Raw genomic sequence first — 22,353 nt, 5'->3', positions numbered from 1 at the left:
TGTGAACTAAAGACCTAGTTCAAAGCAGGGGGGTGACAGTGAAATAGGAAAATTGGAAACAGTCATTAGTGTCATTCCTGTCATTCTCCTCACGACAAGTATGGCCGCCTAGACAAGGACAGCATTGTTTTTGTCTAACTTCACAGTTTAGAATTGACAGATTTCAGTTTCAGAGACAACTTCAGATTTGTTCTAGAACAAATTCGAAAATATTCGACGCCATTTTAATTCATTCCGTTTAGTTTCGTTTTGGAAGTTCAGTTTAATATTTCGGCTGAAATTTATAAATATAAAGGTAATAAAGTATATAAAATATGTATTACATGAAGAATCCTGGAGAAAATGACGTTTCTGCAGTAGTAGGTATGTCCCATGTATATCAAAAATAGGTAGTAAATAAACACTGTTTTTACATTTTTTAGATGCAAGAAAATGGTGTTATAATCTCTTTGATCGGCGATTTTTTTGAAAATGGAAACAATTTACAGCAAGGTAAGATCATTTTTAACTATAGCCAACATTAGTTATCTCCAGTATGTGCGATTTATTGTCAATAAAGCAATAAATCGGACTGATAATCTGATTATGTTATCCGACTAAAAGTCTCTTTTTGCATCTTTTTGATTTATAAGCCAGGTTCTTTGGGAATAATGGACGCTTTTTTTAAACAGTTTATTTATATTTTATACCTATTGATATTTTTACATTGTTAATTTTTGTATAAAAAAATTGTTTTTCTGTTTTCAGGTTTTTGTATAAGGCTCCCGTTTTCATGTTCCTGTGTCCGTTTTCTGTCCTTGAAGTTTGCGAATGCGTGTGTTTATTTACAAATTACTGTAAGTCATGCTTATACCTTAACTAATTTACGTTAAAAGTGCATATAATTAACTAATTGGTATTGAAACAATACAATCCTCTATATTTTTATATTTATTTAGTCACGTTGTTCCATATTTCAAATAAATATATGTGAATAAATTATTTTGGTTTTATTTATGAAAGAAAAATACAAAATACATTTGAACTGAAAGAGGCCCCGCCATTGAATAACCGGAAACGGAAATGAAAATTAAGCCATCATGTCCTTATCATGTCAACCTGTCAATTGGAAAGTTAGTTCTCCAGACGACAACGAAGGCTTTCGGTGGCGTATCGTGTTTCCACGATTTAACACAGAGTTGACACTTCTTTCTAGTTAATTATTTTATGGTTCAAAGAACTAGAATTCCCACTTCTAGGCAACGTACGCTTCGTAAAATGTTTTGTTAGCCATAGACATGTGTAAAAGACAGATATCAATCAATATACACTGATTGATTTTGACTCAACACATACAAGGAAAATGGAAATACAGAAATTGTTTATTTATAGTCTGATTTGACCAGACTTTTATTCCTGTGCAATACTAAGTTATATCGATAAATATAATAAATGCTGGAAGTTTCTTGAAGTTTGAAAGTAAGAAATAGTTTTTTTTATAGATTTTTGTATGTGTTACTTATTTCTTTGTAAAATAAAATAAACTACCTTGAAATTAAAATGACGGACACATCTATCACTGTCAAGGATTTTGTCGTTGGACAGACTATAGTGTGGGGCAATTGCCCCACGTTGCCTTACCGTAGCTACTATGAACTCTGGCTCTTATGAACCCAGACACAATTTACCATCGCTACTGCCCGCTACTGTTTAACTGTACTGCTCGTCTATTTAATTCATGCATTTTATGTGTTCTATTGCACAGAATATTTGCCTTACTTTGATAAAAAGATAAACTCATACTGTCCAAGCATAGCTTAACTTTTCAACTTTTATTTAATAATGAGGAAGATGCATATATTTTATTTTTCGCCAGAAACTGTTCAATTTATTAGAATAAATATGTATAAATGCAAAAAAAACTTTTTTCTTGAAAGCAGTACCACAATTTTATAAAACGGGCCATTAAAATACTATGGATAACGCAAACGACGCCTCGCGAATTGAAACGATATTCTATTGGCCTGACGTCATCCGCCGTTCTCGTCGACGCGCGATGGCCAGCAGCAGCCAGATGTGTTCCGTTTATGTACGTATTTAGGTGGCATTTTTGTTGCTGGTAGCGTTGATTGAAGGAGCTTTTTATGCTTTTTTGTGGAGTTATTATTTGTATGTGTGAATTTTTTAAGTAATGGCAGATTCCAGGTTTGTAAAAGCACAATCAGATAACTTGCCAAAAGTCGATGCTTTTATGTTGGCTGCTTTTATAAATACAAATTCCCAATTTATTGGTGCTGAATTACGAGGAAAAAAACAGAGAGGTATGTAACATTTATTCTTTGCAGTACTGAGGCATATTTAAGTATAAGTAGGTACCTACTGTTACAAACATATAGTTATAAATTAATGTTATAAACTTATTTTTCAGATCAGGTAGGGAGACGTATGGAGATAATGCTGTAGGTTATGTAGAAGTGAAAAGAGACAAAAATATTTGTTTAGTATGTGGAAAAATAACTCCAGAGCATAGCGTGAAAAAGAAAGTTTTTTTTTATATATTGACACCCCCTTACCTTTGTTATTTTTAAAGGTTTTTTTACGAAATTATAGGAAATTTAATTAAAATTACGAAATATTGACAGTTGAAAAGCGAAAAATACCTACAATTTTCTGGACCACCTATTTTGAGACACCCTGTATAACTAGAATTAATTTTAAAAGAGAGTATATAAAAAACCATGCAACTTTTTTTATGTAATGTTTTCTTCTAAAACCTGCAGTTAAGGCTGTATGTGGGTGTCAAAATATAATGAATAACCCTGTACATTCAAATTTCATATACCTATGTAAGACAATATACATAAATATATGAACTTACATCAAAATGATCTTCACAACAATAAATCGTAAAAATAGAGGATAATTTAACGTTTTTCTTTTTATCTCTTCTCATTGCCTTGGACCATTTTTTTCTGTTTTCGCTCATCCATTACTATTTATAAATATCACTAATTACTAATTATGTATTAATTAACACAAATAACTAAAATTTTGACTCTGATTCAACATTGTTTAAAAGCAAACTGTGTAAAATAAACACGCGTCTGGCTCCACTCAACTAGAAAAACGGCGGGTGACGTCACAGCGGCAAGGCGCGGTAGAGAGCGTTTGCCCGGCCACTGAAATTAACAAAATTTAATTATTTTATATTAGAGGCATTTCTTAACCGATATCATTTTTTTTTGTTCAATTTGTAATTATATGAACTATTTTTTAAAACCATTATTTAAAAACATGCATTTTCCTCATTGACCCTATATGCCAAAACTTCTTTCAACTAAATTTTTTAACCTTATACATATAATAGATGACAAATATTGGTGCAGTTATTGTAATTTTGTGTTTTATTTACTTTTAGTTATCCCAATGAAAATAATATTTAAAACACCAACACTCTCAAACCGCAGAGGAGAATATAAAATCACTTATAAAATTTGAAACAAAACAAAAGCTAAATAAGAAAAGCTAAAAAAGCAGATAATGGATGACAGTCTCGTTGACAACCATCGTGACAACCCTTTTAGTTAATGACACTTGACACCTACCTTTCTGAATAGTCTTTGACTACCCCCGCCGGCCTGAGTAGGGTAATAAATGTAAATATTGTGATCTTCCGCCGATACAGGCTTCTCGACGAAGGGTTTGTTGAAGATGATACCGTTGACTTCAACATGGTCTTCCGATTCAACCAATTCATGATCTAAAAATTGTAAAGCACCTATGTAGCGACTTTATCAAATGCTATTTAAAAATACGAGTATCTAATATGTCCAAACAGAGAAAATATTATTGCGAAAATCTATATTTTAATTAAAATTATATGTAACAACTTGCACTGTCGTGTATTCTTTCGCTGGGGAAAGTATATATTAATATAAAATACAATTTTTAATAATATGTATAGTTCAATATAAATTAATTAAAATTTTCTCTGAAATTGTGTCGTAAATTTATAAAACACTCTGTACAAAAATCACTAGAGAGCCTTATTCATTTACCTTTTGGATCTAGACTGTCTCTATCTAAAACTGCATATCTAGGAATGGCAATGCCTTCAGCCTCTAACGTTGAGTATACTTTTCTTCTGTCCTGAATGTCATACTGCATGTGTAAGTTGTTGATGACGTAGGGGTTGTGTAGTTGGGCATACTGTATCGCTTTGTCTAATGGAAACCCTTTGGAATGGAATGAAATGAGGCAATCACAGACTGGCCATTCCTCAACAGGTTGCTTTAAGAAAAAAAAAATTATGTAACATTATACAGGGTCGCTTTTATGTATGGAAACTGTCGATTATTAGGTAAAGTATAGGAGGTACCGCAAAAAGTTAAATATAAAAGTTATAGGGTTTATAAATATCTATTAGCGGGTAATAAAGGGTAATAAATTTAAGTATACAGGGTCGGTCATAAGGTCGTGGCACATCAAAGTTTCATTTTTTTAAATGGAACCCCCTGTATATTATTGCATATTTCGGTTCTTCCTTCAATTCTAAACAAAAATCGAATTACACACAATGTACCTCATACTTAAATCGAATTACACACATTTTAAAAATATCACTTAAACAATTTGATTTAATTAATTTCGATATGTTCAGTTTCAATTAACGATGCCATTTTGTCAAAACTGTGATACTTAATAATATTTGACATTAGTTCTAGCGATGGGAACTATCGAATGAATTAGACTATCGAATGGTTAATGAATGAATGATTTCAACTATCGAATGGTTTTATTCGAATAAAATCATTCATTCATTTGTATACTAAAGCATATGTGACAACCTCGCCGTGCGACTAAATGGTTATCGTTGAGCCACGACTATCGAATGCTTTTGATAAATGAAATTTAGTATTCGTTTGATTTTTTGTATGCGTCAGTGCATTATTAGTTCTTCCAAATTTTTATAACTTCGCCGTATAAATACTGTGCTATTTTTGCGTTTATTAAAATAGTTAAGATACTAAAATAGTAGTTATTTTTTAATTTTATTTATTGACGATTGTGTGCATGTGCAGGTGGTCAAAATTTTTCCGAAAATTTGTGTGGTTTTCCGTAGTCCGATCTTTCAATTATTTAATTTTATATGGTATATGGTCTATTTTTTAATGGGAAATTTTGAGAAGTAGCAATTTTTAAGAGAGATGAGATGAACAATATATAAATGAACTTACAATTAATTTTAAAAATACATATTTGTATTTTAGATGTTTTAATAATATGAATTAGTTGAACTTAATAATCATATTTAAGTAATGTGGTTAAGTAAATGGTTATCGAACTCAAACTATGGGGTGAGAAAATTAAAATGAAAGTTTTACACGTGCCAATTTAAAAAAAAAGTTAACGATGTTTGTATTTTGTTTCTGCTAATTCTCTTACATGTAGTTTTTTGAGAAGAAATATTTCATTTATTTTTTAAAGTAAATGCCAGTAAAAGTAAATATAATTTTTAAATAGTAATATAAAGCACCCAATATAAATAATTTTGATTTCTAATTTTGTATTTATATTTTCCTTCCATTACACTGCATGCTTAGAAAATTAATAAATGTTTATATTTCATGATTTTAAAATTTGTTGTTAATATAACAAATTAGTTCTGTAATTATTATTATTTAATAAACCAACGTTGCCACACACAAAAAATTTAGAGACTATATTATTTTTAAATAGGATCTAATATAAATAATTTTGACATCTAATTTGTTGTTTACATTTTTTTACTACTTAAAAAAAATATTTATATTAAATGATTTTAAATTTTGTTGTTAATAGGTGTAACAAATTATTACTGTTATTATTATTTATTAAACCAGTCTTTGCTTAAAAACATTAAAAATCATTTTCCTACATCCAAAATAACAAGTATTATTGCAGTGTAACAACAGAATATTAATAAAAAAAATGCAGAATATATAGACATACTAACCCTAACTAACTAAAGCCAAACAATAATATTCTTTGCTAATATCAACCAATACCAAAATATGGCAACAGCGCCCTTCATAATGTATTTTCTGTGTAAATACTAGCACCTCAATAAAAAAATTAATGTGTCCTTATCTATATCTGACTCCGCAAAAAATCAAAGATGCCGGCTTCTTTCATAGCATTGCCACCAACCGCTGTCAGGTTTCTCGGAAAGAAACCTACGTCGCCGGGCGACAACTAAAATTCAGTTAATATTTTATTATAATCGATCCTGACGAATAAATGAATTTCATAAATGAATGAATTTTATAAATGAATGGTTTTTGCTGCCGAATTACTAGAATACAATATTTCAAGGCAGATGACGGATCTATTCGATAATTTTTATTCGAATAGTTTTTTTCACAACGAATGCTTTCTTACTAACTATCGAATTATTCGAATGAATTGCAACTATCGAATGTTTCGATAGTATTCATTCGATAGTTCCCACTACTAATTAGTTCTCAAGTTAGCATTTATAGATGTATAAAATGAGAGTATAGCAAGTGTAGAAACTACAAAATTTTCGTTTAACATTTCAATTCTTCAATTTATGTACATTGTGTATTACGATTATTGTTTAAAATTGAAGGAAGAATTGAAATATACAATAATACACAAAGGGTTTCATTTAAAAAAAAATAAAGTTTGATGTGACACAACTTTATGACCGACCCTGTATATTTAAATTTATTAGTAGCTATAGGAATTTAAAAATCCTTTACAACAGTATCACAGTTTCGGCAGAATAGCATCATTAAATCAAACCAAACACATCGAAATTAATTAAATCGAATTGTTAAGTGATATTTTCAAAAGTCAATAACTCGGAAACGGCTTTGGGGTACATTGTGTGTATTTCGATTTTTGCTTAGAATTGAAGGAAGAATTGAAATATGTAATAATATACAGGGGGTTCTATTTAAAAAAATAAAACTTTGATGTGCCACGACTTTATGAACGACCCTGTATACTTAAATTTATTACTTACTAATAGATATTTAAAAATCCTATAACTTTTGTATTCAACTTTTTGCGGTACCTCCTATATTTTACCTAATAATCGACCGTTTCCATACATAAAAGCGACCCTGTATAAAAGAATAATCTATATTTGATATCAACTAAACTTTTAGTTACGTCATCGAGAGCGCAATTTTTAAATTCAATGTTGCCAACCATGGACATATCCGGCGCCCGGCTAATTAACTGGAATTTAATTTCGCGCTGTGGATTCAGGTGGTAGCTCTGCTGTAAAAAATTTCAAGTTGCCACATTTATTTATTTCCTGACATTATCATTCGTTATGACACTTTGGTTTTGTATTACGAGTTTTTGGTTTAAATAAATAATGTTGTGATGCTTGAAGCTTGAAAATGTTTACTAGCAGACCTTGCAGTCGAACATTGTTCTTTTTAGAACCTCTTTTAATGGACCTCTTAAGTGTACAAGATAGTTTAATAGCCGTAAAAAACTCATTGCAACTTTATTGGAATATTTTAAACGGGAAAGCCGTCGTAATGGCCCTTTATGTCCCTTAAGACCTGTTAAGAAGGTGATTTTTGTTGATGTAAATAATAACTGTTCATAATTAATTTATTTTTGTTTTCTAAAATATTTTGATTAAAAGAAAATATATAATAGTGGGCAACGCTGTGCCGGTCAAGCTTAATCACGCGAGTAAAAGTTTATTTGGTATAAACTTATACGAAAGTATTAAATATAAAACTAATTTAAATAACTTACATTCAAGATAACGTCTTCCTGAAACACGATCACTTTAATGTATTCAAAATCCTGCAGCCTGGTCAAAATCTCCTTCATGGGTTTGCTCTGGGTCTTTTTTTCCATGGCACACACGCCCACAATGACCACCTTGCCCCCATCGTCCATTTCTTGGGGGTCCAGATCCGGGTTGCTGGGATCGCATAATTCCAAGTCCCCCTAAATAAGCGATTGACAGTGTGAAATATTGACCGTTCTTTATTTATTTAAATGCGAGACAAAGAAAAAATTAGTATTATTTATTTACAATAATTGTTTAAAATTGTTTAAACTGTCCAAGTGTTGCATCATATTTCGACAGTGGGTTAATTACAGTAACAAGTAACGTTGGGACAAAATTAATATTTGGTAAAAAGTTAACAGCAATCATATGGGCTATTAGACAAAAAAATTGGCGCCGGGAGGCACGTATAGCAAGCGTATAGCCGCCCATACTAAAATATGTTAAAAGGAATTTTTCTAATTTTTTTTTCATCTCAAAAACTGCGACTTTGACCGTTTTGATGTTATTACAAATTTTGTTGCAAATATTATTCCTAATCTTAAATTGAAAACCGCGTTTCTCTAGCTACTGCAATTTTGGAGTTACGATTTTTAAAAAAAAATTAACCCCTTTACCAACCCCCCACCCCCACCAAAAACTAATGGCCATATTCTCGAACGCCACAGTATTTTTGTGGCAAATTTGGTTAAAATCGGTTTAGCGTTTTTTGAGTTATCGTGTTACAGACGGCCAGACAGACAGACAGACAGACACCATGAAAATATTTTGTATTTAGGTGATTTATGACCCAAATAACTCATTTTAACGTCTATGTATAATATTCTAACGTCACATGCAAGCAAGATCTGACTTAGGATAATTGACCGAAGACTTCAGAGGTACTGGACGCCCGAAATACCTCCTGAACAAGCCGGATTCGTGAAATGAAGAGGCACAAGAGATCAAATATTTAACATACGCCAACTCATAGAGAAATCCGAGAATTTAATTCGCCTATGTTCTTGTGTTTTATAGGCTACAAGAAGGCTTTCGATTGTGTGAGGTGGAAAAGTCTATGGAGGATTCTGAGTGAAATGGGAGTTCCGAATCATCTAGTGGCTCTTATTAACAATTTATATGACAATTATACAGTAATTGTCAACCTAGATAACAAAACGTAGGAACCTTTCAAACCTAGAAAAGGGGTACGTCAGGGCTGTATACTGTCACCCAGATTGTTTAATGCCACAAAACATCCCCCTTTAGAACTTTTTCTTTAATGGCCATAAGCGGGAGTAAAAGACCAACCGCCCGAACAAACACTAGAGGCGCCACCGGTCATCAAATGGTGTAAAAATTGCGAAAATTTAATCATCTAATTTTGACACAAGGGGTCGCGCTTAACTTTTTCAATTTTAATTCAATATTCATTGTTTTCAAACTATATTATTAGACTTTGTTGTATTTTGTGAATGTATAAATGTTTTCTTAGTATAAAGTTGCATTATAGTAATTTAAATTATATTACATACATATTTAAGATTCAAATATTATGACATATATGTCAGTTGCCGTCTAAAATGTCATCTTGATAACAAAAAGTTAGTTATTGTCAAAAGTAGTTAAAATCATGTTAAAATATTAAAATTTACAAGTTATAATTAGATATTTTATATTATTTCAACAACAAACACATAATAGTACAGCGTAATGTTGATATGCAGGTCAAAACAAAAAATGCCGTTATATTTTTCAGTTTTCGTTGTCAGCCGCGGAAGTTTCAGTGATTTTAGTGTTGTCGGATATTTTTATTTGTGAAATAGAAATATTGCGTTTGGATTGCAAAACTAAAAGTGGAAGTTTTATTGCAATGTAAGTAAGCGTTTGTCCATTTTATATTTTACTTTTTTCATACTTACGATAAATATACATATATTGAAATTTTATAATTCGTTTTATTTAAAAAATGTTAGAAAACAAACTTGTAATCCTGTAATTGACATAATTGTTATGTAATATATTCCATTTAAATGTAATATATTACTTAACAATTAAAAAAATGTACATTTAAAAATATATACAGGCATTAATTGAAATTTTTTGAGTGCGAACAAACACGAGAGGCGCTTTATTATTTACTTTCATTTCTTAACATGACAGACGAAGTTCTAAAGGGGGATGTTTTGTGTTTAATGCCTATAGTGAATACATTATGAGACGTGCTTTGGAGGGCGAGGAAGGAGGAATCCTAGTCAACGGTAAAATCCTAAACAACCTCAGGTACGCGGACGATGCCACCCTTATAGCGAAAAGTGAGGAAGAAATGGCCCGGTTGCTGGAAAGAGCCACTGAACCGTCGAAAGCAATAATAATTACCATCAAAAGCAGTAATCTTGGTCTAGAAATAAACACTAATAAAACCAAACTCATGCTGATTGATAGAAGTGGTGCAGTTCGATTACACAACCTCCTCCCTAATATAGAAAGAATAGATCAATTTATATACTTAGGGTCTTTAATAACAAATAATGGGGGCTGTGAAGCAGAGATAAGAAGGCGTATAGCAATGGCACGGACGGCTATGATGAGCCTAAGAAAAATATGGACAGATAGGAATATTACTAAAAACACCAAAAAGATCCTTGTTCGATCTTTGGTGTTCTCCATATTCCTATACGGGTCTGAGTCTTGGACCATCAAGAGCGCTGATAGACACCGTATAGATACATTTGAGAGGTGGTGCTGGAGGACAATGCTCCGTATCCCATGGACACCTCGAAGAACGAACCAGTCAATTTTTAATGAACTCGGCATCACAGATTGATTATCCACCATCTGCCGTAGACGCATCCTGCAATACTTCGGTCATATCACTCGCCTCTGCCTCTCGTCATATCACTCGCCTCTGCGAGTGATATGAGTCACCTCTGTGAAGACAACCTTGAAGAAATCATAGTACAAGGCAAAGTAGAAGGCCGAAGACCCAGAGGACGATCACCATCGAGATGGCTTGACCAAATAGCAAATATTACAGGTCATCCATTTCAATCAAATCTCCGAGAAGCGGAAGATCGCCAACGTTGGAAGATCAAAATCACCAGCTGCACATTGCCATAAGTCAAGATTCTTCAGACATGAAGAGACGACGAAGAAGAAGAAGATTATACAGTCCTTAAGAAACAATCTCATTGTCACTGTTAAGAACTTCAGTAAAGAAGAAGCTGTTTTCATTCAATCACAAAATGACTTTGAAAATAAAAAACTTTTTTGAAATTCTTAAGCTTGGAAATGATTTCTCTTTCCCTTCTTGATATATATCTTATCTCATTGTAATTAAATCATCATGTGTATAGTTATCAACAAATAAAAATAAAAATGAGATAGTAACTTCTAATATGAACTAATTATTGATTGTTTATACCCTCAAGTTAAACCCTTACCTACTTATTTAAATATTAAAATACCTACTTAAAATTACCAAATACCATAAACATCTTGATTTATTTGATTTGATATATATTTCTTTAAAAATAACATACATATACCCGTTTAAACATTTTAAAAATAAAGCTATATTACCAGTGTATCTATGTAATATCCAGGTTCCACTCTATCAGGACCATTACCAATAAAAAACATTTCAAACAGACCCACTACAATCAGGAAGGTTAATGTTTCAAATAAATATAAATGTTACTTAACTACACCAACCGGAAAGCGTGTATTAATAATAAACATTATTATCAAACCATATTTTAGTATTCCTAGCAGGCATACATAGTATATTTGTTGTTAAAAGAAGAAACGAGGCAAAAATTAAATTGTTTATAATAAAAGATTCGGTCAACAAGAATGTGCTGTACGGATAGCCGAGAGATGAGTTCGTTAATTAAATAAATGTGTAATTATCTAACGCGTTTAGCAAATAATACGATATTAAACAAAACTAATCCAGGATAATCAGTTGAAATTTACATTAACAATAGTACAACGCAGATTCTTTGAACATTTTTTTTTATTGGAAAATTTAGTGGAAGGAGTCCACATCTAAATATTTCCTGTTAAAATTCATTAAATTATAATCAGTCGAAAACGAGTTTTTAAAACTTATTAACACAGACTATAATCTATATAACTTAGTAATTATTCAAGTTTTTTTTTAATATTCATAATGATTTAAAATAGATGTAACTATCGTTTAAATTTAATTAAAGATAAATATAGATTTAGAAAAAGTATGAGTGGATAGGGATAATTTTTTTAAATAGAATACCCAGTATATTATTGCATTTTTAGCTTCCTTTCAGATCACTTTACATAATACTAAGATATAAGTAAATATATTTCGATAGTTTTATAGATATTAATAAATAAATAAAAATATACAGGGTGTTTCAAAAAACATGTGCCATCTCTCGTGGGGAGATTCCTGCTTTGTTTCGTAGCTACAGGGTGTTAACCGGACCTACATATGTTGATATGAAAAATAAATTTTATTTTTACGTGAGGAATCTCCCCACGAGAGATGGCACATGTTTTTTGAGACACCCTGTATATTTTCATCCTTTCTTAAAAAAAATATTAAAATTACAAAAAGTGTGTCCTGAAATCAAAACTATATTACTTTGCTATAAATATGGTAATCGTAAATTATACAGGATGTTCAAAATTCTACGCCAAACTTTCTAAAATTTAAAATAATTTTACTTCGTTTTTTTTTAAATAGAACATCCTGTATATTATTCTTTCAATAGATGAAGAATTAAAAAATATTTTTTTTTGTATTTAGAGTATTTCACAATTTTTAACGGTTTCGCAGATATTCGCGGTTTTATATTTCATATGGCATTTTCTACAGTAAATTTTTATCAAAGTCTATGAAATAATACCAGGGGCGCATATACGGGAGGGGAAATGAGGGTAATTACCCCTCCCAGGAATAAATTTATAAATAAGAAAATTTGGTATGAAATAAAATAATTGTCACAAAATAAATGAATAATGTCAATCACACAAAATAGAAATCTAGAACAATCTAAGTCTATTTTTTTCCATATAGTCACAATCCCTTTGAGCAAAACTTAATTTGAATTACTTTATTTATTGCCTCTACCCCTCCCAGACTCAATCTCTGGATGCGCCACTGAATAATACAGCGTGTATCTGCAAAACCATTAAAAATTTTGATATACTTTAAATACAAAAAAAGGCATTTTATAACTCTCCATCTAATAAAAAAATAATATATAGGGTGTTCCATTTAAAAAAAAAAACAAAGAAAAATTATTTTATATTTTAAAAAGTTTGGCGTAGAATTTTGAACACCCTGTATGATTTAAGATTACGATATTTTTAGTAACGTAAGTATAAATAATATAAAGTAAATACCTAATATAGTTTTGATTTCACGACAGTTCTTGTATTTTTAATAATCTTTTTAGGAAAGGCGGAGAAAACTATATTTATTTATTTATTAATATCTCTAAAACTATCGAAATATATTTACTCATATCTTAAGATTATATAAAGTGATCTGAAAGGAAGCCAAAAATTCTATAATATACAGTGTGTTCCATCCCGCTCCACTCACACTTTTTTGAGCCACCCTATAGAAGTTAAAATATGTATTTTCTTGGAATACATACTTGAGGTTTGCACTAAAACAAAATTCGCAAATTTTTTATTCTAGGAGCTACAGATGCCCGACGCACTATTGCCGGATCTTGTAGTAATATATTTTAGAAGCAAACTGTCATATATTATATTCAGTACTAAATTATAAATCACCCTGTATATTTACATCAAAATCCGTCAGACATTCGTCGCAATAACACAGAGAATCCGTCGATTCTGCGTCGCTGGTTCTCCGGTATTTTCTCCACTTTTTCAATCTCCACCAATCTTTAAAATGGGACCAGTCCATTATAGAAAAAATAACTTTAAACAAATAAACTAAAAATTTTCACATCTATGACAATTATCTGACTTTTCTAACAACCAAAAATTGAAATCTACGCGAAATTTAAACGATATTCACAATAAAAATCTGATAATGAACTTAGGAGTGGAAAGGATCCAAACATACGACTTATCATTAAAACGAAATAATCAAGGTTAAGTATAGTTACACGAATATTATGGTAATAATGAGAAGATAAACAATTTAGCAAATATTTAACCAATTCTATGCACGTCAATTGTGAAAGTAAACTATGTTTATTAATTTCAGTATTGTGTTTGCCTGCTAGTTATAAGTCTCGGTTATACAGATCACTATTAATACGATTAAATGCTAGTGTGTTAATAGTCAAAACATTCATTAAAGCAAAACTAAAAGTTCTAAGCAAACTAATATACCGTGTGCCAGTATGCAGGTGCAACTGATGGATTGTCAACATCTTGAATAATAACCGTAGGTATAGATTTTAGACTTTCAGTGCTGGAGCTCATAGTGAACATCGAGAAATAATAAGCAGATAGAGTGGTGCATAAAAGAATCAGTTAAGTAAAAAAGAACAGTTTTACTTACTGCCCCTACATAGAACTGTGCCGGTCTGTACGTTATCTTACGTAGACCTTGATACCCTTGCTCCAATTCTGTATACGACATGACCCAAGTGAGACATGCCTAACACTTTTTACCGGCTTTTTAAGTGGGGCCTCTGGTTTTTCAATGCTTCTCAGCTGTACAACCACGAAACGATGAAACAGTACTTTGAGCAGGTCACAATGTATTGATTATAGATGGAAATTTTCCATTCCAGCAGTATAAATATAAGAAATACTGTTTAAAACACTTTGCAGATTAGTTATATTGGTCTTAATGAAGGGCTATCATTCACTTTTACATGACGTGCGACTTCTAAAAGTAGCACAATACTTTTACTTTTATTGTTTTGCAATACAAAATCAAATAGAATCAATAGAATTGTTAAATGGGTGACAGCAAAATGACAATAATCAGCTGATCTCAAGAGTTCGTTCATATAACCGATATTCTATATTTAAAAAATCTGATTTTTTAAACTTTTTAACTAATCTTCTTTAAAGATTTTGTATACTACTGTAATTACAAATATATATTTCAGAAATTGTTGTTTATTATCCTATTCCTATTATAAACAGTATTTTGATATTTTAATTTAACTGGTGTTTTAATATTTAGGATTTAGGCAAAATGAACAGTATAAAGCCCCGTTCTCAGAACTGCGTCGTGTTGACAGCGACACTGATTGACACTTCAAACGACCAATGGGAGCTGTACTAAATTTAAAATTGACAGCTGTTTGAATTTTGTACAAATCTCATTGGTCCTCTTGACGTGTCGCTGGCGACAGTCGCTGTTCTGAGAACGGGGCTTAAAACCATCTGATTTTGACGTCTTCCAATGACATCAATCTGACTCATTTCCACAATCAAAACAAGTTTATTATTTTAGAAATTGTTCCAGAGGATATATTGAATTTATTAATCGCAGCATGTCTATAACGCAAGGTTTGTGCTTAAAAATGATTTCTTTTTCTATCTATAATTATTCTTTTTGCAGAGAATCGCCCTGAACTTTACGAGGAAGTGAAGCTATATCACAATTCAAGGGAGAGAGAAAAGTAACATGATTGTTTTATTGTTTTTAATCTTTTACATATATTTTATTTCCAGGTATGATAATTTAGCTGATTTATACGCCGTAATAAACACATTACAGCAACTTGAAAAAGCATACATAAGAGACTGTGTCACTCCAAAAGAATATACTGGAGCTTGTAGTAAATTGCTAGTACAATACAAAGCAGCTTTTCGACAAGTTAAAGGAGACGAGTTTCCTAATATTGATACTTTTGTGAAGAAATACAGGGTATATACATATTCTAGTTGTTTTTTTAACATTTATATAAATGTATGTTTTGTTGTAGCTTGATTGTCCAGCCGCATTGGAACGAATAAAGGAAGACAGACCGATTACAATTAAAGATGACAAAGGAAATACCAGTAAATGTATTGCGGATATTGTCTCGCTTTTTATAACTATAATGGACAAACTGAGATTAGATATAAGAGCTATGGACGATTTGCATCCAGAACTAAGAGACTTGGTGGACACAATGAACAGACTGAGCATTCTTCCTTCGGATTTTGAAGGAAAACAAAAAGTGGGTGAATGGCTGGCCACGCTAAATTCAATGCAGGCTTCAGATGAGTTGTCTGAGTCCCAAGTTAGGCAGTTGCTGTTTGATTTGGAAAGTTCTTATGCAGCATTTAATAAGGTTTTGCATAATGCTTCTTAAATTCCTGTTTTTTGTATTTTCTTTATTTGTAAAAGCACATAATATGTTATACCTTATATAATAATAATAATATAGATTATTTTATTTTATTGTACTATAATTTTACATTTAACTGGTAGGTAACAAGAAAAAAAAACAAATTTATATAAAATTATTTATTAAATAAGTTTTGATTATTTTTCTTAAATAAAATATTAAATTAGTATGAAATGTGATGTGTATTTACAATTATTGCTTTGGGATATTTTGTATAAATACTGAGTTACATATATCAAATAATGTATTTATATAAAATATCATTGCAAACATACAGGAGAAGAAGGCATCAGTATAAATAAATATTTTACTAATTCTCCTTGTATGTAAGCGGTGTTCAGACTTTTCCGTTTTGCACTGTATTATATCTAATATAACATCTTACAATATTCAAAGCTTTAAATTACCTTAAAATTAATATATTTTTTAATTTATAGTAAAAAAAATGGATACATATGCAAACCAATTTATCAAATATAGCCAAAAATGTTATATAAATAAATATGATTTAACATTAACTTGTTCTTACTAAGGTTATATATTGAAAGATTTAAATTTTTATTTTTGTTAATGTATGTTAGGTTGCCTACGAAACAAAAAAATACAACTACACGAATACACTCACCGGCGCGAAAAACGGGCAACTTAAAATATTGATGTAGTTTAAAGATTAATATATTTTGTTCTAGTGCGCCGATTTTGATGATTTTTCCGGCAATTTGTAGCTAAATTATTTGACTTTTTAGTGTCTCTTTCTAAATTAAAAATGAAAATTTCCATCTGTCAATTATACGAAGGAGAAGAAAATGTTGATATTTTGGTGAAAGTTTGAAACACCCTGTGGAATATATTAACCAAGCAAGGAATTTAAAAATAGTTTTATCGTCTAGGTACGTCTTTTCCTGATAGTTTGTTTTTTGATTCATCTCAATAACATTATTTTTATTGGAGATATTCGCTTTTGAAAGACAGTAACGATTTACAGCCATTTTAGCATTGATTTTTCATCAACATACTTATAAAATAGTGTAAATTGTTTTTGTAAAGGTGCGTTTCCACCAAGCGCGCATAATGTTTGCAAATGTTCGCGAATGATCAGCAATATTTGCAAACACATTTATTTGTCCGGTGGAGATGTTATTTAGAATGTCTGCAAACCGATTGGCGATGTTCCGGCCGATGTCGGTACATCAAAGGGATTTGCTGTTTGTGCGCATTTTGTGGAAACAGGTTTAAACGAAACTTTTTTTTAAAACAGGGACCATTTGAATTTGAACGTGCCATTTTGTGTGGTTCTTTTAAACTTTCACACACTTCTTACAGCTTCACACACCTCTGGAATAATTCTTGATGTAAGTGGCTTCAAAACTCTAAAGAGATACATATAAAGCTGTTGTACGAATCTCCGGTGGCTAAAAACCGAAGTGTTATAGCCAATATCAGTTCCACAGGAATACAGTCTCTGTAATTTGTATCTTTTTTACCTATTTTAGGACCGATTAACGATATTAAGTATTGAAAGTCTTCTTGTGACATTCTAGAAAAATTCCTAAATAGCCCACTTCTATCATCTGTTGTTATATCACGAATCAGTTGTACTGAGTTTCTCGTTTTCAAGAAGTATGACGTCCAAAACCTATGTTTTCTTTTCTTTTTTTTCAAAGTCTCCTTTTCTTTCAAAACACACAGTGGCATTTACAAAAGCTGTTTTTCGCGGAGCCATTTTGTGCAAATATTCCGGATCGTTGACAAATGTTCACAAACTCACTGTTAATTCGCGAAATCGTGTCCTGTTCTAAAAGAGAAAAATAGAAACGAACCAACATTTTCAAACGTTTTCAAGCATTCACAAACACTTGCGAATGTTTGTTTGTCAATGTTTTTCGGTGGAAACCGGGTGGAAACCCTAGATCTTATAAACTTCGTGGATAAAGCTATGCCATATGTATATTACATACGACTTTGTTTACGGGACTTTCACATGCATTTTTCTATTTATTTCTTTCTAGAACAAGATTATCGTATAGATCTATCTTTCTCTCTGCGTACGCTACTGAGCAGAGAGAACACTAATAACTAAAGTGAGAGAGACCGATCAACGTTAATTTTTGAAGACTGTGTTAGTGGCGCGGCCTTTGGCGTCTAACCCGAACTATGAGCGCATTATCGATATAGTAGGCTGCATTCATGCCTATTTTTTGGCGCCAAAAATTTAAAATTTGTATATTTGAACCGAATCTTAATCTTTCAAGTTTATAATAAGAAATCTTTGTAGTTTTTTTAGATTATTTTGTTGACAGCGAAAATTTATTATTAGACTTTAAAGCATTAAAACCTATAAATAAAATACTGTGTAGAAACATAATAATTTATTTAACTCCATACTCCTTGCCATATTCCAACTCAAGGCTGCAATCTTCAGTATCTTTTTTTATCTAACTTGGTTGAGAGTGAACAGGAAAGCACGGTTGGGAGCTCGCACAGAGTATCAGTAGGTATCCCGTAGGTATTCAATGTTTTTGCTAGTCTTTATTCTATAACAAGAACCTAGCAGTTGAAGAAAATAATTTGTATTACTGGAAATAATACCAGGTATAATACCTAGTCGTTCCATAGGTATCAGAAAAGAATGTGATGTTTTAAATTAAAAAAATTAAATTAGCAATGTACGATTATTATGTGCACTCACTATTACTATTAGGTATGTTAAAATAATTACCGAGATAAAACTTACCTTTAAAGGAAACGTTTTGTCTGGGTCTCAACCACAAAACAAAAATTACAAAAATGCCGAATAATCGTGGAATCTGAAATAATCAATAATGACAATAATCTTCTCTTCTGACAAGCTAAAAGAACAGGCACATTCAGTTAAAAACAATTTATTGCTCCGATTTGCTCCGATTATCAACAGATTTTAGTTATCTCCTTCTAGAACTAAGAAATAGAAAAAGCTACTGACAATCTAATCATAGATAAATGCAACAAGTTTAGATTGGAAAGCCCGTAAAAATTTTGGATCGCGAAATTATTTTGGGTCGCGACCGTTATACGCGATCTGGCGCTGCTATAGCGGTCGCTAAGAACAACGGCAAACAAAAACAGAAATAATTTTCTCTTGTCAAAGTCAGAATCTTCAAAAATCATAATAATCTTTCAAAATCTAAACCGCTCTCATTAAAGAAATTCCGAAAAGTGTTTATATAGCGTCCATTTTCAAAGTAATTATTGCTATCTTGTGAGTTTAATTCAAGTTTTATTTACTCCAACCGGTGATAATTGTGAAAAAGTGGCATTAAAAACTTAAAAAGCTGTGCTGTGAACTGTGAACTGCAAAAACCATCGTGGATCGTGGCATAACATCGATTTCCAATGTTTCATAGGTATTTCATACATGCGTCCTTATATAAAATAAAGTTTCTTGTATGCAACACACTGTATTTTATTTATAAAATTAAACGAAAATAATAATAAATTTGAATAAACAATATTTGGCGATATAATTCCGGAAAAAGCCGAACCGCTCCGAAATTTTCAAAAGTTTTGGGTCGCGACCGTTGCAAGAATAGCGCCAAATAGTGTTTACATTGTCCTTATGGGCACTTTCCAATCTAAACTTGTTTCATTTATCTATGAATCTAATTAATCCTGTCAAATGTTTAACTTGCAAAGTTGAAAACTTCCGTTTTTGACCGCCTAAACGCTATGCGCGTCTGGGATGCGCGGTGACCAAATAAACTTGTCTACGAAATGCCCTATTCCACAAGCCCTCTCACTTTAGTTATTAGTTTCTCTCTGACTAGGTCCAAAAGGAAAGGCATGGCTTTAATGTAAAAAATTCGAAAAAATGTTAGTGTCTTCTTCAAACGCGAATATCTCCAAAAAAAATAAAGCTATTAAGATGAATCAAACAACTAACTATCGAAAAGAGATACATCTAGATGACAAAACTATTTTTAAATTCCTTATTTTGTTACCGTACTCTACAGGGTGTTTCAAACTTTCACCAAAATACCAATGTTTCGTTTTTCCTCGTATAATAGACAGATGACAACTTTCATTTTTAATTTAGAAAGAGAAATTGAAAAGTCAAATAATTTAGCTACAAATTGCTTAAAAATTCATAAAAATTGGTCCACTAGAACACTTTAAAATAGATGAAAATTTTAAGGTGTCAGTTTATCGTGCCGGTGAACGTGCACAAATATCACTAGAATTACTGTTATTAACACATTATTAGCACTTTATATGTTAAGATAAATAATACAGATCACATTGTAACGACATAGTTAATTCAATATCTGACTCTGTATAAAAAAATACAATGGAGGATGAAACTATCTGTTACAATTGAACAATTTTATCGATCCGCTTGTAAGATCACTCAAATACACAACAAGCCTACGTAATAACTTATGGAACACAACGTTCATGTAAAACATTACATTAAATCTCACAATATCACTGTCTTTTCTATGTGTTTCTTAACTTCTAAACTCTTAATTGATGCTTCCCCGGTGGTTCATGTACCCATTAAACTGGGTGGTGGACAGTACTTTGTCTATGGCTATTTTTCGCATTCTCGTGCAGGTGGCTAGAAGCGCGCCACCCAAGAGGCACATTGCGCCTCCACCAAGGGCTAAAAGGGCTGAGAACCACCCGGTTTTGAGGCATACGGTGTCCGGAGTGGTTTTTGTATCTGAAATTTAATATAAATTCAGTATGAGCTAAAGCACATTAAAGTTATGAAAATACCAATAAGCGCAATGACCACACGATATTGCTTTAACGACAAGTCTATGTAATCGACACGAAAAAGTATTAAAGAATATTGACCATATTGACCAGGTCCTAGACACTCAATAGTAATTTTATGGAACTACAAATTTAGTTTCTTCCGCATCGCCAGGTGGCGCAAAAGACATTAAAGTACAGGTTTCTAATTTTTATATGAAGGTGACATGACAGCCTCTATATTTACTACCATCTATGGTCTAGTTTTGGTCTAGTTGTCAAAATGTTGGTGATCCGTCAAGTTATTTTTAAATAATTATTAATTCAGATATTCCTGATTTGCCGGAAAGTTCGGTGATTTGTGTTTATAGTTTATGTTTTTATTCATTTGTGCATTTTGATATTTACAGTCGATCATTATTTTCGTGCTGGATACTAAACATTTTTTATTAAAGACATTTTAGACATCTTAGAAATAATACATTTATGAACAAACTAAAAAAAATGTTTAATCATAAATAAGTAAGTACATAGTTGGTAATATAGTATGTTTAGTAATAGTTAAGTACTAGTCTATACTATATTATAATTTATTTGTTAAATCAAAAAAATAGGCGGTATGTGCTCTATTGTTGGTGTTTAAAATGTATGTTTTCATAATTTTATTTTTAGTTTTGAATGTGTTACACTTTTAATGATCAAATAAAACATAAAATATAGTAAACAAGTCTATATTTATTATTTTATATTTTACAAGAAATAATTTTGCGCTTGAATAACGTTACCGTTTTAGTTAGCGTTAATAAACAACGGAACGCTAAAATTATGTTATGCTAAAACTCTCCATTAGTTTCTTCCGGATCACCAGGTGGCTCTAAATGAAGGACTAATTTGTTTTATATCAGTGTCCAATCTATCTCTAGTAGTGACATTAGTCTATGATATTGACTCAAAACTGACAACTAAAGAGACAGCTTTATTTATTTGTCAAGTTACATAGAAACCAACACCAACCCAGCACAATATTTTTTCTATTCGTAATAAATTCCTTGAAATAATAATTTCTGAATATTTTTTAAAACGTAACTCGCTATGAAAAAAAATATTGTTTTATATACGACGATAAAATTGCATTATCGTCTCCCGAAATTAATTCACTCGCGATTTCATCGCTCGTGAATTAATCTTCTCGGTCGACGATAAAATACCATTTTATCGTCTTGTATAAAAAATAACTATTAATGCAAATATTTATGAAAAAAATATACCTATATAAGTTATATTCGTTTCTTGATCGCTTTCTCCTTCGTGTAGTACCCTCAACGACTGGAAAAGATTGATATTTTCCGATAAGGGAATATTCGAAGCTACTGTGGTAGAACTAGAAGGACCTTCTAGCTCCAAAGACCTCTTCTTCACGTTTTTGACGTTTCTCCAGTGGCATGGTTGACTCTAAAGATTAGAAAGCAAACTTTTATTATTATTCCTTTATCAAAAATAACAAATTAAGAT

General features: G+C 31.3%; 3 protein-coding genes across 3 annotated transcripts in view; 1 reads left to right on the top strand and 2 right to left on the bottom strand.

The window, feature by feature from the left end:
* Nucleotides 1–14,772, bottom strand: part of LOC115888021 (inositol hexakisphosphate and diphosphoinositol-pentakisphosphate kinase) — an 80,373-nt gene extending 65,601 nt beyond the window's left edge. The window contains 4 exon segments of the mRNA XM_030907587.1: nucleotides 3,585–3,739; nucleotides 4,038–4,269; nucleotides 7,765–7,962; nucleotides 14,316–14,772. Of these exon segments, the coding sequence (XP_030763447.1) occupies nucleotides 3,585–3,739; nucleotides 4,038–4,269; nucleotides 7,765–7,962; nucleotides 14,316–14,396 (666 nt within the window). The 5' untranslated portion in view covers nucleotides 14,397–14,772.
* Nucleotides 14,002–16,494, top strand: LOC115888022 (vacuolar protein sorting-associated protein 28 homolog). The gene is made up of 6 exons (XM_030907588.1): nucleotides 14,002–14,262; nucleotides 14,952–14,973; nucleotides 15,146–15,280; nucleotides 15,333–15,393; nucleotides 15,446–15,641; nucleotides 15,700–16,494. Exons 3-6 carry the CDS (start codon nucleotides 15,265–15,267, stop codon nucleotides 16,069–16,071), a joined length of 645 nt encoding a protein of 214 aa, XP_030763448.1. The 5' UTR covers nucleotides 14,002–14,262; nucleotides 14,952–14,973; nucleotides 15,146–15,264; the 3' UTR covers nucleotides 16,072–16,494.
* Nucleotides 16,495–20,171: 3,677 nt separating this feature from the next.
* LOC115888025 overlaps nucleotides 20,172–22,353 on the bottom strand; it is an 85,204-nt gene continuing 83,022 nt past the window's right edge. The window contains exons 10-11 of the mRNA XM_030907594.1: nucleotides 22,110–22,293; nucleotides 20,172–20,806 (exon numbers count right to left, since the gene is read on the bottom strand). Coding sequence (XP_030763454.1) covers nucleotides 20,607–20,806; nucleotides 22,110–22,293 — 384 coding nt within the window. The 3' untranslated portion in view covers nucleotides 20,172–20,606. The remainder of the gene's footprint in view (nucleotides 20,807–22,109; nucleotides 22,294–22,353) is intronic.

This window comes from Sitophilus oryzae, unplaced genomic scaffold (assembly GCF_002938485.1).
Source record: "Sitophilus oryzae breed Bouriz unplaced genomic scaffold, Soryzae_2.0 scaffold_682_pilon_pilon, whole genome shotgun sequence".
NCBI lineage: Eukaryota > Metazoa > Arthropoda > Insecta > Coleoptera > Curculionidae > Sitophilus > Sitophilus oryzae.
The sequence above is the reverse complement of the archived record's forward strand: the minus strand, read 5'-3'. Positions and strand labels throughout refer to the sequence as shown.

What these genes read in the sequence shown, in the direction of transcription:
- LOC115888022 (XM_030907588.1), top strand. An exon ending in AATTCAAGGGAGAGAGAAAA is followed by an intron (nt 15,394 to 15,445) that starts GTAACATGATTG and finishes TTTTATTTCCAG; the next exon opens with GTATGATAATTTAGCTGATT. An exon ending in CTTTTGTGAAGAAATACAGG is followed by an intron (nt 15,642 to 15,699) that starts GTATATACATAT and finishes GTTTTGTTGTAG; the next exon opens with CTTGATTGTCCAGCCGCATT.